The following is an 18,014-nucleotide window of genomic DNA, read 5'->3' on the forward strand; positions in this document are numbered from 1 at the left end:
AGTGCTTCTTTAACCAGTGCCTCCATTAATTTTCCGGGAACAGAAGTTAAACTCACAGGTCTATAATTACTTGTGTCAGCCTTTGATCCTCCTTTGTGAATTGGGGTCACATTTACACATCTCCAGTCCATGGGTACCTCCCCTGAGTCCAAAGAAGCTCTGATAATTATGGCTAGGGGTTTGCTTACTTCCTTTGCTGCCTCCTTTAATATAACTGGATAGATCCCATCCACCCCGGGTGCCATTTTTATGTTTATCCTCAAGAATTTCTCCTCCACTTTCCTCTCACTTATTAGAAAATCATCTAGCTCACTGCCAATGTTTACTTCACCTATGACATTCCCCTTCCTGAATAACTCCTCATGTGTGAATGTAGATGCAAAATACTTGTTTAGATTGTTAGCCACCTCAGCAGGATCCTCAACTGATGAACCATCAACATCCAGTGGTCCAATCTGATTCATCCCTTTCCTTCTTGAGTTTAAATAGGTAAAGAACTCTTTTCTGTTTTTCTTTGCATCCTTTGCCAAAGATTTCTCATAATCTGCCTTTGCCTGCCTAACCTCCTTTGTGACTTGGTTACAGACCAACTTATATCTATCATAGGCTTCCATGTCACCCATTAATTTGTATGTAGTAGTAGTAGTAGTAGTAGTAGAAGTAGCAGTGGCATTTGATGCAAGAAAGCAAGTGTATGAGCTTATGCAGCATCAGCCAAAAAAAAAAAAAAAAATCACACCATTCCCTCCAAATACCTGTCCAGTTCCTCTTTAAATTTATTCAACCTATCAACTTCCACAACGACAGATGGAAGTTTGTTCCAGCAATTAACCACCCGCTGGCTCAAGGCAAATTTCCGCACATCTAATCTACATCTGTCTTTTCTTAATTTGAATTTATGCCCCCTTAGGTTCGTTCGTAATCTGAACAAGTGGAAGGATCCCATCAGAATTCAGCGTGCTCAACCCATTCAAGGCCTTATACACCTCAAGACATTAGTACACTAAGTCAAAACGTAGTGTACTAATGAACAAGATGGAGTCTCCAAAACACAAAAAGATAAGCAGTAGTCATGGAGAATATACATAACTGTCAACTTTCAAATTGCTAGAAATCAGGCATTTGTAAGTAGGAGCAAAACAGGTGATTTTCCAGGGGAGAGAAAAAAAAAAGCAGGAGTTTTTCTTCTACCTCCATATTGACCTAGAAATTAAATTTCACTAACAAAAATACATATTTTGTTATTAAATTTGTTATCAATACATATTTTATATTAAAATGCAGGTACAGAACTATTTACCAGTACACTATACTTTTACACATCAACTTACCTAACATCAATTGATTTTGACTGCTTCCAGAAAGATACTGTTGCAGACTTTTGCTCACTTCAAAAATGTTGACTCAAAGTTTTGTTTATAATAACAGCTTTGCTGTCTAGACTTCTGAAAGCTTTACCAGAAAAAGAATATTTGAACTCAGGTTTTGTTTTTCTAAACTGGCTGAATATTTTCTCACACTCAGCATCGCTATGAGGAATTATTAAAATGCTAGAAGTACCATAAAGTACTAGAAACTTGACCTTCTGAGCCTGTCAGTTCCTCAACTAAAGACCACTATACAATTCTTTCTTTCATAATAGCATCTGGTAGATTCTCATACTGGAAGTGACAGATCTGATACTGCAAAACATCTATTGCTTCATCTATTTCTTTAATTTTAACGAGACCAAGAAGTACTGGAAACTTGACCACAACAACTTTCAAATTTGAAAATGATCTACTGCCAACTGAGAAATCTGTGGTATCTAATCATTTATAAGAACATAATTTTTCAATAGGAATTTGTGCACCATGTAGTCACATGCAGCCATAACGTACTTCCTCACTGAGCAAAGAACAGAATCATCTCCTCTTGTTTTAGACACTCCACAACCTTAGCAGTAGAAATGCCTATGAATAGTCAGACTCATCCTTCTAGTTTAGTCTGCTGTAGTAATCAATTTCCAAAATGGAAGATCTTAAAACTATTGGTAAAATAAATTTGCCCATAACAAACATTCTTCAACATATCTAGTCCTTCTTATGCCTTTTTAGCCATAATTATGTGCAATTAAAACATGATACATACTTTCAAACTTTAGAATACATGCAATTATAACCAGATTCTTCAACACATCTAGGAGTAATGACCTCAATATGAATGTGACGTGACATACACACTCATGAGCTAAAGCATTATGACTATCCCTCTCTCTCTCTCACTCTCTCTCTCTCTCTCTCTCTCTCCATGAGTGGCTGCATCCCACAGCATGTAGGAGTAATGTCAACAACCAGTACAGTGTGTGTGTGTGTGTGTGTGTGTGTGTGTGTTTAATGGTGCATAAGCTACACTGCCTATAGTGCGCCTGTCAATAGGGATGTGTTAGAAAATAATTCAGAATTGGAGTAATTTCGGTTTCATTTTAGAAAACTATTTAGAATCGATGATATAGCCCAATTTTTTTCAGAAAGCAGAAAAGTTCATTAATATTTGCCTGATTACCAATAATATGCTCTAGTGATATCAGTTGTTGAAGATTTGTTAAAGAAAGCAGGACTGCTGTCCGGTTGATAGTAAGGACAGTCAATAAAAATATGTTTGAATGTTAGTTATGCTGAGCAGTGTGGACACTGAGAAGGATCAATAGCGCATCATATTCCACCTTCCAGTTTCATAAACCTTAACCTGCATAAACAGCTTCAACTCTCAAATATCCATTATGACTTAATTAAAGGATGATCTCCAGATAATTCTCCAAAGGGCATGAAGACAATTTAACTCCATCCTTCTAAACTCAGTCCTGTCTTATTTCTCATAAAAAAAGAGTCTTCCTGCTATGCTCATCTTCGATGGCAATCACACATCCATATTATGGATTACTCTGACTTCCAATCTGTCTTGACATAAGAATGTCACAAACATTGCATCCTCTGCAAACAAACCGGATTTAAGAATTTTTGTGTTGTTTTTGTGAATTTGCAGAAAGAAATTTTGGTTTTTCTTCTTTGCTCTTGGTTACATTCTAAATAACTACTCACTCTATATAAACTTGAAATCCACCCTATCATGGAATATTATTCCGACATCTAAGTTGTGTCCCCCAAAAACTTCTCTCAATCTCCTAGATTCTACTCAAAAGAGTGCAGCCACGTTAATTAATGACCAATGTCTTAGAGTCGTTCCACTTTTTATGTCGCAGATGTTTGGTTTCTGCTGCATGCCTTTTCTACATATACTTCCATGGACACTGTTCTTCTCAATTGGAATGTGTAATTACCCCCACAAATTTGCAGAACCAACTTTCCTCTTCATTGTTTATTCTACAATCTATCCAAGCCTAATATCAACAAGCATCTCCTGCATTTTCAACCTCAACTCATGCATGGCACTAAGTACTACAGGTTCTAATACTGTTCATGTTTGAAGATTTAATAATAATAACAAAAAATAAATAAATAAAGTATTAGTCAAATCCCTATTGTTTCAAATAGCTGGTATAGGTGCCAACTGTTTGCAACAATAGGGATTTGACCAATACTTTATTTATTAATTTTTTTATAAATATTTGTACTTAAATGATATTAATAATAAAAGTTTATAAATATATCTCATATTTTAGTGTTATTTATTTATTAATAAAGTTCAACTCGAGCAAAAAATATTAATAAACGTTTACAGTGGAAAACTCACTTTTGCAGAATCATCTTCGAGTGCTTGCTGGCGTCCTCTTTGTGTCCTGCGGTTAATGGAGGCGGTGGGAGAATTAAAATCTAATCCAGTGACTGCATGAAAAGTATCAGAATTTTCTAGCCCTCCCGTTCTGTTTGGTGATAGCGCTGTAGTAGCAGCCCCTGGTGAAAGTCCACTTCGTGTGGGTATGAGGGGAGAAGGGTGGGGAAGTGTACGACTAGAGGCCACCCTAGCATGTCAAAAGGAACAGTTGTTTAAATGGGAACAATGGCAACAAAATTAGCATTATTACATCCATCCATCCAATGAAGAAAAACATATAGAATAAAAAAAAAATAAATAAATAAACAACAGTACTTTAGAGTCTTAATAATAAAAACAGCATTTAAAATAAATTTTTACTAAAACAAAACAACTTCCAAATGAAAGTAATATTTTGCTGCAATTGCTTTTATATGCATCGATCTAATTCAATATGTATGTACAGCTGAACATGTACAGCAACGGTTCAGATTTTGTACTTACAATTTCCACTTTTAATTTCTTGTAAGTACAAGATTTACAAAATCTTGTACTTACAAGAAATTGTAAGTACAAGATTTTGTACTTACAATTTCCACTTTTTTTTATTTTAAAAAAATTTCCAATTTTTTTAAAATAAAAAAAATTTTTTTTCTTTTTTAACATTTAATTACTGAAAAAAATCACAGTTTATCGAGCTTTAAACATAGAACTCTCTTTCAGCCCAGAAAACCATTTTCCACAACTTTTTTCTAACATAATAATAATAATAATAAATTATACTGGTAGGAAAAAAAAAAAAATTGCTCCCTGTTAAAATTTGGGATGATTTGTGTGGAATTTACATTGCTGAATTCAATTATGGCAATCATACTGCTGAAACACCCACCAGTTTTAAGGAAGAAGGAATTAAAGTCAAAAACTAAGTTTCTAGTAAAAAAACGATTTCAGCATCTGAAATTAGGCTTTTCTAGGTAAGAGGACAACTTCGTTCGCCTCACCAATCTTGTTGCCATTCTCTGTACTCCATTTCCAAATATGGCCCCTATTCAGTTTAAATTTTGTCTTCAATTTTTTCTGGGTCTCTCTTAGTAGCATTCCTAACCCTATGTATTAAAAGAGCTACTGGAAACTATGCTCCATCACCATGCGAGAAGCTTTGTAGCGGACACTTAAAAATTATAATCACGTAATATAATTATAATTACATAATATATATATATATATATATATATATAAAGAATACATATAATTATATATATATTATTAATTTATAATCATAAGTGAAAATTAAATTTGTTAATTATTTTTCTAAATATTAATATTTTCAGCACTTGAAACTATTTAAAGAAAGCCAAAAACATTATTTGTATATCATTATGTTCCATGTTTGCAGTGCTTTTGACTGCAACATAACATATGAGACAGAGGGTTTTTTAAAAAATTATTTAAGATCACCAAGTGAGGGCCCCCCAGTAGGCCAAGGCACAAGGCATCTGCCGGGTGCACCCATGCGTTAAAACGGCCCAGTCTGTACTCGTTCTAGCTACTCTAAATCCTTTCTAATATGACGCCTTCAGACCTGTAAGCAATATTTAAGGCACGGTCTGATCATTGTCTTATCCAAAGGGATAATCACCTCCTTATCTCTACTAGCAAAATTCCTGTATACTTTGACAAGACCCCTGATGTGCTCTGGCAGCTAGTCTGCACTGCTCAGAAAACTTCCTATCTGACTGCACAAGTACCCCCAAGTCTTTTTCATTCTCTGCCATCCTGAGTGTAGTACTGCACAGTTCATACATTTCCCTGGGGAATGTATGAACCCACCCATATGCAGTACTTTGCATTTGTCAATGTTAATCTCACCCCATCTGCCCAACTTTTCTAGATCCTGTTGCAGAAGCATACTGTCATTAATAACCCTGCCAACCTTTGTATCATCTGCAAACTTGCACAATAAGCCTGATATACCTTCATCAATAGCATTTATAAATACAGAAAACAACAATGGGCCCAACACTGAACCCTGGGGGACTCCACAAATAACATTAGTCTATGAAGAGCAATGTCCACTGATTACCACTCTTTGTCTTCTTCCACTCCACCACCCTTTCACCCATTGTAGCAACTTGCCCTTAATGCCATACTGCCCCAATTTGTACAGTAGTCTTCTATGCACAACAGTATCAAAAGCTTTCCTGAAATTCAAGTATATGATAACAAAATTATTTTTTGCATTCAGTTCCTTTGTGACCACATCATAGTACCCAATCAAATTGGTTGGACAAGACTTCTCCTTAACAACCCCATGCTGTGTCTGAATTATTACTGCAATCTTGTCTAGATGATCCTGCAGTGCTTCTTTAACCAGTGACTCCATTTTTTTTCCTCTGGAACAGAAGTTAAACTAACTGGTCTACAATTACTCATGTAAGTCTTAGATCCCCCTTTGTGAATTGGAGATATATTTGCACATCTCCAGTCCATGGGGGGGCTTCCCCTGAGTCCAAGAAGTCCTGAGTCCGCTCTCATAATTATGACTAATGGTTTGTTTACTTCCTTTGCAACCTCCTTTAATATAGCTGGATAGATCCCATCCACCCAAGATGGATGGGATCTATCATTTATGTGGTTTTGAGGTTACCACCAAATCACCAGAACAACAAAAGGCATCAATTTATGACTACCTCTAAGCCAAACTGTTAATTCCTTGAACATGAGCTACAGAAAATGTTTGGAGCCCATACTTTATCTTGATTTCCAATCTACAATCCAAAATAGAATTCATAGACTTTTCTCACAAGTTGTGACAGTGGCTTACACTGTGATATTAAAAGCACTTCTCTCCACAAATGTAGCAAAAGCTATCATGATTATTTTGGCAAGAACATGATACATTTCATGTACAGTCGAGGTAAGTGCACATAAGAACACGATTAAGAAATTGTAGATTTTTATTTATAAATTAAACACAATGCACACAACACTTGTTTACAAACACTAATTCACTACTTGGTCTCCAAAACACATACACTTTTTGAAATCCAAAAATGCTTGCTTGATGTGAAACCCACTCGTATATATTATTATTATTATTATTAGCCATGTGGTGCAAGAAAGCCTGAGGCTTATGATGCACCAGCCAAAAAAAAAAAAAAAAATTCCTGAGTTACCCTGAGAGAGAGAGAGAGAGAGAGATTAGAAAGGAATCACCAAGAAAGAGAAGAACGATGATATCCAGCTCAGGACCCCGGGTGTGCCAAGCCCATACTTACCCGATGTAAGCCCCTGGGGTTATACCAGTATAGAATCTCTAGAAGACTCACAATGTTTCTAGAACATTCCAGAAAATTTTCAAATATTGTAGAAAGCTCCCAAATGCTCTAGTAAAAAATAATAATAATAAATAAATAGACAAAATAGATGAAAAAGATGATTAAACCAACTACAAGTCTTGGTTTTCGGTCATTAACCTATGATATATGAGTTTTTGAACGTATTTCCTAAGAGAATATGTCAAAATTATTTCAAGGAGAAAATCAATGCCGACCAGTGATATTTAAAGTCATGAAGCAGAGGCAATAAAATTTTGTATGCCACTACAAAATGCCATAAATTATATTTTAAATAAGATACTTTAAATAAACGATTTGCTTTTTTAAGTTAATACTGTAAGGGAGGTAATGGAGAGAAGGGGGAATTATAATATGTGCTTATAGAAAGTCACTGTTATAAAGCAAATATCTTACTGATAAATAATCGTATACAGTAAACCCCCGCTATTCGCGGTATCTGTATTCGTGGTTTCGTGTATTCGCGGTCGCTGATTTAATATAAAATGAAACCTGAAAAAAATGTGAATTTTAAAGCCCCGTGAACATTTTCCGCCATAAAAAAAACATGGGCGTGGCTAAAATTATCTTTCCCGGTCAAAATAGCGCTCAGCGGGTGGGGGAGAGGGGTGACAAAATTGTGAGCGTGGATGTTTCTCGCTAATCCTTGTTCAATATGTGTTATGCGCTTGTCATGGAAGGTTTCGTCGTTTGCTTTTAATTTATATGCTTATAAATTAAATAAATTTATAAATTGATATGCTTACAAAAGTGATAAATCTACCATTTTGCAGTGTAAAACAGACTTTTTCGAGTGTGTTAACGGAAGAAAGTGACTTTATTGTGGACAAGTTCTTTCTAACCCATACAAAAAATATGGCTACGAATAACAAGGGAAATGTGAAAAGATCAAAGAAGGGGATGACATTAGCAAATAAAATTGAGTTATTAGACAAAATTTCTAATGGTGAAAGTGTCTCCTCAGTGGAAAAATATTATAAAATCAATGAGTCAACGGTACGATCAATCAAGAAATCGGAAGAAAAAATCCGCCGTAGTGTCCGTGAAAACGCGCTAATTGCTTCAAAAATTTGCTCTGTAACTCGTGATGTTAAATTAGAAATAATGGAAAAAGCTTTAAATCTGTGGATAGAAGAATGAACTCAAAATAAAATTCAGTTAAGTTCACTCATCATTCGTGAAAAGGCAAAACTCCTTTATCAACACTTCAGCGAAACTGGTGATAGCACTGGCGGGATAAGTTTTTTAGCTAGCAAAGGTGCTAGTTTGAAAGATTTGTTTGAAATTTCTAATAAATATTACATTTAATATTAAATTGTTTTTATTTCTTATTTTCATTTCGATGCGATATGCTTGCATTTTACTATGTACATAGTCATATTATGAAGGTACATATAATACATACATGGACAAAATTTTAGACTAGTTTTTCTTATATATTTCATACTTTGGAACGGAACCCCTTTATTACTATGGGAGCCATAATTCAGTATTCGCGTTTTCTGTATTCGCGGCATTTCTCAGGAACGTTACTGTATACTGATCAGGTGCACAAATACATTTTAAAAATATAATACAACTGTGAATGAAATCCATAAAGGGAGTGAAACCCTCCATAAAACAGTAAAGGATGAGTATTTTTCTTACTTTTTTTAGAATTATATGAAAAAAAACAAACAAACTCTAAAACTATAAATAAATAAAACTATCAGGAAAACTATAAAAGTTGGCAGGTATTATTGCTGAACAAAATTAACATGTTTAAGTGATTTTATGGTTTAATTATTTGTGAAATTTGCTTAAATATACACTTTTATTTCCTATAAATCATTGTCTTCAGCTGGGTCTGTACCATCTATTTGCAAACACATTACATTAAACAATGGGCTGGTATCTCTTGTTCAGTATATGCTACAACTTATATTTATCTTCTAATATATAACTTTCATTTGTGTTAAAAGTAATTAAAAGACAGTATGATTGATGAAATTTGTTTTATATAGACTCATTCTGTAATCAATGTACAAATATTCAATATACAGGTATTCAATTATGTTAATAGGATTAACACGGTTCATGTGTGAAAATAATTGTGCCTATAAACCTTGTTAAGTAAAGCTTCAATATCAATTTGAAACTCTGATGGCACTGTGCAAAAAAAAATAGCTATTTTTTTTTTTTTTTTTTTTGCCAAATAAATGCAGGTGATCCTACAGATTTCTGGGTTCCTGAATTTAAAACCACAATCCAAAATGCTCCAACATATGCAGCATCTGGATAAAACTCCAGGGGCTCACATCTGGTGAGTATGGGCTTGGCACACACCCAAGGTCCTGAGCTGGATTCATTCTTCTCTTTCTTAGTGATTCCCTTCTACTTCTGACTCTCTCTCTCTCAGGGTAATTCAGAAAATTTTTTTGGCTGGTGTAGCACAAGCCTCAGGCTTCCTTGCATCATATGGCTAATAATAAAGGATAAGTGGAAGAAGGCCCTAATAGAATTTGAAGGAATGGACCCCACAAAGACCTATGTGATACCGAAGCAGAGGCCCAATAGAACCTTGTGGAGAGTCACAGACCACCTCAATCGGCAAATAATACCACATCACCTCAACATTAAATTTGGCTTGCTTTTTGTTTCAGGATGGCCCCCAGGTTTGTACCATCCATCCCTGAACAACGATGCAACATTGGAGGCCATCCACACAGCCGTGTATTGTGCTGCCATAGCAGCCAGTAGGATTAATGAAAGAGAAACGAGAGACCGGTGGCAGAAGAACCGAAAACAGAAGGAATTGCCAGCATGGGAAAGAAGACTTCAGCAGAAGATAGAAGAATTAATAGTCAAGGTAGGCCAACTGACCAATACCAACGGGGTAATAGGAGTAAGAAATTGATTGGAAAAGTGAAGAGTATCCTCAAGAAAGACAGGGTCCACAGCAAACATGAGACAAAAAATCAGAGAATAGGAGAGTAGAATAGGATACACTGAAGTAGAACCTCCTCGCACTCAGCCAGACTCTGCGCCGATACAAAGAGAGCTCCCAGAGGAAAATAAACAACCGAATCTTTGATGAGGACCAAACAGCTTCTACAAGAGTCTCGGAGAAGATGAGAAAGAAGGGAATGGACCACCCGAGCAGAGGAAAATTGAGGAGTTTTGGGGCAACATATGGAGCAGGGAAGTAAGACATAACAGCCAAGTCCCCTGAATAAAACTAGAACACAAGAAAACCAAGGACGTACAAGAGATGAGAGAGTGGGAGATTCGGGAAGAAGTAACAAAGATGATCAAGAACTCTCACAACTGGCAAACTCTAGGAATAGATAACGTCCACAACTACTGGTACAAGAAGCTCACTTGCACACACAAGCAACTGGCAGAGCAGTTCACCCGAATGACAAGGCACCCAGAGACAATCCCGAAGTTTCTCACTCAAGGAATCACATATCTAAACCCTAAAGACGAAGATACAAGAAACTTGGCGAAATACAGGCCAATCACCTACCTCCCAACAATGTACAAGGTCCTGACAGCTGCATAACCAGGAAGATATCAGACCACTTGAAGAGCCAGAACATGTCGATGACACATGTCGACGATGCCACCTGGCCTCAGAAACGATCCAACACATCACTGTGGGATGCAAGGAAATACCTGTTGATCAAAGAAAGTGTACAGTACTACAAGTATGAACCCCAGGCAGTACTAGAGACCCCAACCCACAAGCTGTACTGGGATTGCGCCATAATAATGGATAAGACAATCCCGCACAACAGACCAGACATAATCCTTGTGGATAAGAAGGAAAAGGCTACCTATCTGATTGACATAGTGGTACCCAACACTGGCAACCTGCAGAAAACCCATGGTGAAAAAAAATCAGGAAGTACACGAACCTAAGACAGAAGATCAAAGAGAGGTGGCATATGCAACAAATAATGACCGTCCCGATCATCGTGTCAACCACAGGTATGGTGCCAAAGACCCTACATAACAGCCTAACAGCAATAAGTCTCCCAGCGAACACCTACAAGAAACTCCAGAAAGTTGCAATCCTGAACATCTGTAGGATAGTCAGAGAGTTCCTCGACCAAACATGACACCAGACATGACAACAACAACCACCCTGTGTACTTGGCAGCAATACCTGTCACAAGGTGAAACCTCCAATGAGGGAGAAATAATAATAATAATAAAAAGAAGAAGAAGAAGAAGAAGAAGAAAGAAGAAGTAGTGATTCACTTCAGTAATAATACAATTAATATTAGCATGGCAGTATTGTTGGTTTTTAGGTACAGTGGTGACTTAGGCCATATTGTATATTATTCTGTATGACTATATGTTTATGGGCCAACTTTAATGTTATGTGGGTTGAAAAATCTGGATGAACTGGGGTGTGGTAATGATACTCCCTCCACCTATGATCAGCTAATTGCAGCCCTCAAGAACTTCTTCTGGTCTATGAGAAGACTCAAACACAAACCTCTCCAAAATAGTGACAAAGGGGAAAAACACTATACCGTCATGCAAAAAAAATATGCTATGCAGTATTTCATAGTATCTACAGAAGTGTGATGCCAACAAGAAAGAAATGTTCACGTAAATTTTCTCTTGTACACAAATAAGTAGTTTACCCTTAATTTAATACCATTCCCCATGGTTAATACAGTCGAAGCTCTATATAATGACACCCCCCCCCAGGAATATGAGAAAAACGGTCGTTGTATTGATTGTTCATAAAATTGGCAACAAAACAAGTAAAAGCTTGAACATTGAATGTAGTTCTACTAACACAATACAGTACAGGCAACCCCCATATAACATGGTACTTCAACAACACGGTTTCACTCTAACACGATTGATAAATTGCAGCAATCCTCATACAAGACGGTACTTATATCACACAGTTTCGCTCTAACACGGTTTGAGAATTGCAGAAAATCTAGAATAACACTGTATTTTGGAGCTTTTGTACTGGTAAAATCCTGCTATTATGTTACATGTAATTTTCAATGAATCCATTTTGTGAATCCTTGCTGTTGACTCGCTGGTCGTTATCGCCTTCATGGTAGTTTTCTAAAGCACATTTCTGGAGGTCACTACCATAAAACAATAAAAACAATTTGCAGTTCCAGTTTATTGGTCTTTTCTACTAGTGTAATCAATTATAAACGGGTAGTATACTCGATCTTCTTGCATTTGCGATAGCTGGAATTCTGTGGGTTTTCACGTTATCATGGTGAAAAATGTGTTTCCCCTTCCATGGAATATTCAATCATATAAAAAACATAAATAAATGTTCAGAAACTCATTACTCTGTATCTCACTTGTGCTTATTGTGTTTGTTGCAACTTGTGCATGCCGTGTTCTTTGTTATTAATTGCTTATAATTTTTACTGTTTTAAATTTTACAACAACAACAAAAAAAAAAGTTAATGAACAATCAATTAGTATGTACATATTACAGTATGTATTAATTAAGCTATGTATGTAAGCATTTATATTTTTATTTTGCTAACTGGAAAATATTCTTCCAATTTTCATGTATCATTTAAAGTGGGGGTCTGCCATATTTTGTTAGGAGATCACTGGGTTAGGTTCTGTGCTATTGTACTTGTGTTTGAGACCTTAAATAATTGTGACTTCAAAGAGCATAAAGAGGGCAGAAGGTACACGATATCTAGATGCTGCAGAAGAGATTGTGCTTAGCAGCGATGAAGAGGAAGAAAATTAAATGAATGTACATTATCTGACAGATAAGTATCACAGTTTGTAAGGTTAGGCGTTTTTTCAAGTTATTACTATTTGAGTTACTACTATTATAAAAATACAGTTTACAACAGTTATAAAAAACAAAAATGGTGTATTTTTGTTAGCTTTTGGAATGTAACCCCCCCTTTTTGTACTGGTTCTTAGTCCCATATTAGTCCCATCAGTTTCGCATTACATGAGATTTTGTAGGAACCAAACTACCGTGTTATATGAGGGTCACCTGTATACTCTTATTCATACTACAGTATTAAACAAGAAAATTATGATTGTAATTTTGCATTAATCGTAGAGTGCAGTAAGGTAACAATTAAATTGTAAATTTCACCGTATACCCACCAAGATCTAACAAGGGAATTGTTTCATACTTTAAAATAATCTGTCAAAGCATGTTGCTTCAATGGTAGAGCATATTTTAAAAGAGAATTATGAAGGTACATGATAGCAGTTATTTCACTTTCGCAGTTAGGTTTTGCTTGAAAAAAATTGACTTACAAGTTCTAATCCTTGATGGGCATTTTTCACTAAAACTTCTTGTTCAACTACAGTAGGTTCCTCATCTTCATCACAACAAATTTCAGAAGATACCATTACATATGCAATGAGTTCCTCTTCATTTGTGCATATCCTGAAACATTCACTTCTGTGTCACCTTTGAAGCTTAAGTTTTCCTGTAAGTTTAGGTGATGACGCACATGCTCAAATAATTCTTTCCTATTATCGGATTGTTCTTTATGATTAATAGAGGAAGAAGCATGCGAAACTTCACATGTTGCATCAATTAAGGCAGTAAATCTATGAAATGTTTGAATCAGTTGGCAATCACTTTTTCATCAATTTCATCCCATGTTAGAACACATAAATACATTGCCTGCAGGATGTCGATTTCGCATTGAATTTTTCTTTCAAGACATAGCACAATTTTGTTTAATAGCATTCTTCGGTAAATTTTCTAAAAACACTGGATTGTACTTTGATCAAGTGGCTGAAGAACTGATGTCATATTTGGTGATATGTACTCGACAGTGATTGCACGTAGGTCGTTTACTTGACAATGAGGGGTGTAGTTATCCAAAAACAGCAAAATTTTTCTATACTTCTCACTCATCCTGCGATAAAAGTTTCTGATCTGTTCTTCATAGATTTGTGATGTCATTTTTCCTTTTGGTTTGGTCAATATATAGTCGGTAATGTCTTCAAACCTTAAGAGCACTGAGGCTTCTGGATTTTCCCAACGATTAAAAGAGGAAGCTGCTCTGTGCCAGAAGCTTCTCTGTGCTGCTAGGAGAACGGTAATCCGTTGTTCGGCCTTTTTTTCCACTACATTTCTCACCTTTAAATGTAAGTGTTTTATCCAAAACTTCTTGTGGTTGCATGTTAGCAAAACATTTTTTAACCAATTTTCCTTTCATTCCTTTGTAGTGTCAATGTCCACGGCTGCACTTTTGCCACACACTTTTTTGAAATACGGGCCATGATGAGTCTTAAATTTCTGGAACTATCCATCTGAATTTTTAAATTCTTCAACATCCATTTGATGAGCAAACTATTCATCCTCAACTTTCAAAAGATTACCATCTAGGGCAGTGGTGTCCAACTTACAGCCCATGGGTCAGATCCGGCCCGTGAATAATTTTTATAAGGCCCATGCAAAAAGTGAACTAAAACAGCATCGATCTCTACTGCATGTACAGGCATGCAAGCATCCAGCTCGACTGTATCAAACATGTACACGTGTTCGGTGCATATGTATGCTAAATACAGTTATGTATTTTGTCATGTATTTAGCTATGTTATGTATTTAGCAATCATATGTATGCTAAATACAGTTATGTATTTTGATATAGCTTGTTCATTGCATTGAATTAATTATTAATTTGTATTGAATTAAAAAAATCATTCTTAAAAATGTTCCAAAAGGGGAAAATCGATTTGGAGCATCGTGTTTTTGATCCAAGGTGGACTGAAGACTATTTCTTCATTGATTACAATGAAAAAGCAGTGTGTTTGGTGTGTCAGGAGACTGTGTGAGTTTTTAAAGAATATAACACTGATTCCAATCATAAATCTTATGATTAACATAAAGGAGTGCTGCGTTACAAAACTAAGTTACAAACATACTGAAACGTTCAAAGTTACAAAACATACTGAAAACGTTCAAAGTTACAAAACATACTGAAAACGTATCAGTCAAAAAATTTAACTGCTGTACATGCCAGTTATCAGGTTGCAGATTTGATCGCTTTTGAAAGTAAACCGTTCAATGATGGTGAATTTGTTAAGCGTTGTTTGTTAAAAAGTTGTGGAAGAATGGAAGAAATTTGTCCAGAGAAACAAACAATAATACAAGACATTAGTTTGTCTTGACAAACAATTATGCGAAGAGTAGAAGATAGGCACCTCTGTAGCCGGGTGGGCAGGAGCAGCAGTGCATAGCACACGCTTCTTGATTAGACTGGGGTTCGAGCCTGTGACCACTAAATACCCTTGGAGCAATATGGCCTTAGTTGCTAATACTCCTAAAAACCAAATAACAAACAAACAAACAAACAACAGTAGAAAATATTGGAAAGAATTTGTTCGAACAACTTCTGGAAAACATAAAACAAATGAAATATTTTAGTGTGGCACTGGACGACAATACTAATGTAAATGACACAGCCCAACTCGTCATCTTCATACATGGAATTAATGATAATTTTGTACCAAATGAAGATATAGCTGATCTACAGAGTATGCGCGGAACAACTACAGGTAAAAATCTTTACCAATCCATCGAAAAGTTAGGATTAAATATTAAAAACCTGGTAGGAATCACAACTGGCAGTGCAAAAAATATGATTGGTAAAAACATTGGGCTTATGGGTAGAATAAACAAGAAAATGATAGCTATCGGAGCTGTATTCCAACATGTTATGAATGTGGTTATTTCAAATGTAAATTTTACAAGATCACACAGCCTTAATGTGGCTGTTGAAACATCGCTGAATGTTTCAACACAGAAAAAGGGAAACCAATAAAACAACTATCAAATATGGAGTGACTGTTTGATCTTGCAATTCATACATACATTTCTAGTCAGTTAAATACTCTTAATTTAAAACTACAAGGGAAAGGAAAATCGGTCTGATTTGTTTGGTGACATCAAATCATTTCAGAATAAATTTAAATTTCAGTTGAGCAAGACAATTAATTTAGTTCACTTTGAATGTTGTACTGAGCTAAAGGGGAAACACATTTCCAAAGAATCGTTGCCTTTCATTATTACAATTACTTTTTGACAAGTTTGAAAGTCGATTTTCTGATATAAAATCCCATGAAAAAAAACATGAGCTTTTGTTTGAGAACCCATTTACTTCTATGGCTGAAAATTACAAGCTCAGATTGCAACTTTAACTTATTGATCTTCAAGCCAAAATATGATTCAAAAATAAGTATATAGATTGCAAAAATAAACTATTTGAATTCTACAAGGCTTTCTCACCTTAAGATTTTCTGCTAATAAAAGAAAATACCATGAAAATGGCTACTTTGTTCAGATCAATGTATGTTTGCAAGCAGATTTTTTTCACACGTAAAATCAAATAAATATTTAAAATGAAACAGAATAACAGATGATAATTTTTTTTTTTTTTTTTTAATGAAAACGCCAAACACGAGAGGTATTAGAACCTATAGTACTGTGCATGGGTTGAGGTTGAGAAGACGAAAGAAGATATTTGTTGACATTAGACTTGAACTTCTGTACACTGTAATTTTCAGGAAATACACATGAAGGAAAGTTGTTCCAGAAAACGGCAGTTGAATGAATAAATAAGGAAGATAAAAAGTTGGTTCTGTGAGTTTGAAATTGGACAGTAAATGGACGTTGGTTGGTGGCTTTCGGACTTTTTTGAAAGAGAGAGAGAGTGGGAATTATAGAAGAAAATTCAGAAGAACAGTGGCAATGGAAGTATCTGTAGAAAAGGCATGCATTTATATTAGTGCAATGAGCATATTTCTGCTCATTGCACTAATATAGATATTTCGTCCAAAAACACTTGACCATAAATCATGAATTGATAATTTTGTATCATGATTGGTTTCCATTACTATAAGAATGCCTAGAAATGCATACATCTCAGTAGCATTAGTTTTCTCAAGACCTTTTCTCTCTGCTTCATCATTAGTAAACCGAACAATTGTATCTATAATTTCTATTGGCAAGAACGTTTTGAAGGAATCTAGCACGTTGTTGCTTTTACCTTTGTTTTTCAAACCTCTAAATTGAACTATATTTTGTGGTGCTCTACGATTTGCTCTAGACAAACTATTTTGTCTGACCTTTTGCAGACAAAATAGTTTCATTCGATTTGATAAATAATCTTTGTCATCAGATGACTCTTGTGATTCTGTCTCACTTTTACCACGTTTATTTCATTTTCACTTTCAGAATCATCTTCATTCAGATCACAATTATAAAAGTCACTTAGTTGAAGAATCTCTTCAAGCTCCCATTCAGTCAAAGGTATCCTATCTCTTGCACTAATTTTTTATTAGTGATCTAAAGAACACAGCAATAAATTGCTCAACTGAGAGATAACTGTGTAGGTACATTTCAAAATGCAGTTTCCGTAAATTTCTCCTTCTTCTTTAAATGAGGATTTTCTTATGCTTATGCACAATTATGTTTAAAAAATTAAACAAAATTAAAACAAGGTCTGTTTTCCACTAAAGTCCAAGGCCCACTGTATGGGTAAATCATTTAGCAAAACGTAAATTTATTTATATACAGTAAACCCTCAATTTAACAAACAATAAGAGAGAAGGGGGTATCTGTTATTTCTGCCGAAAGTCCGTTAAATCGAATGTAACATGGGAGGGGGCATTTTTTATTGTTCTTAATGTAAAAAAAACAAAAAGGTTTAATACAATGTACAGTACAGTACAATATAAAATTATTAAATTATAATAAAGAATATGTAATATTCTGTTGTAAATATAAAATTGTTACAATTTGGCCTTTGATTTATGGATATCAGAAACAGTTTTTTTTTTTTTAACCAGTAAATTTCGCAAACACGTGATACTGAGACGTCTTGTTCTAATTTCTCGATTAGCTCTAATTTCTGTGCCACATTTAAGTTCATACAT

At 35.2% G+C, this 18,014-nt stretch overlaps 1 protein-coding gene across 1 annotated transcript in view; it reads right to left on the reverse strand.

The window, feature by feature from the left end:
* The window catches only part of LOC150077286 (liprin-alpha-1-like), a 1,048,988-nt gene that overhangs the window by 481,812 nt on the left and 549,162 nt on the right, over positions 1 to 18,014 (reverse strand). The window contains exon 12 of the mRNA XM_090386159.1: positions 3,733 to 3,961. Coding sequence (XP_090242285.1) covers positions 3,733 to 3,961 — 229 coding nt within the window. The remainder of the gene's footprint in view (positions 1 to 3,732; positions 3,962 to 18,014) is intronic.

This window comes from Mastigoproctus giganteus, chromosome 12 (genome assembly GCF_048544385.1).
Source record: "Mastigoproctus giganteus isolate SK-2022 chromosome 12, ASM4854438v1, whole genome shotgun sequence".
In the NCBI taxonomy this organism is placed as follows: Eukaryota; Metazoa; Arthropoda; class Arachnida; order Uropygi; family Thelyphonidae; genus Mastigoproctus; species Mastigoproctus giganteus.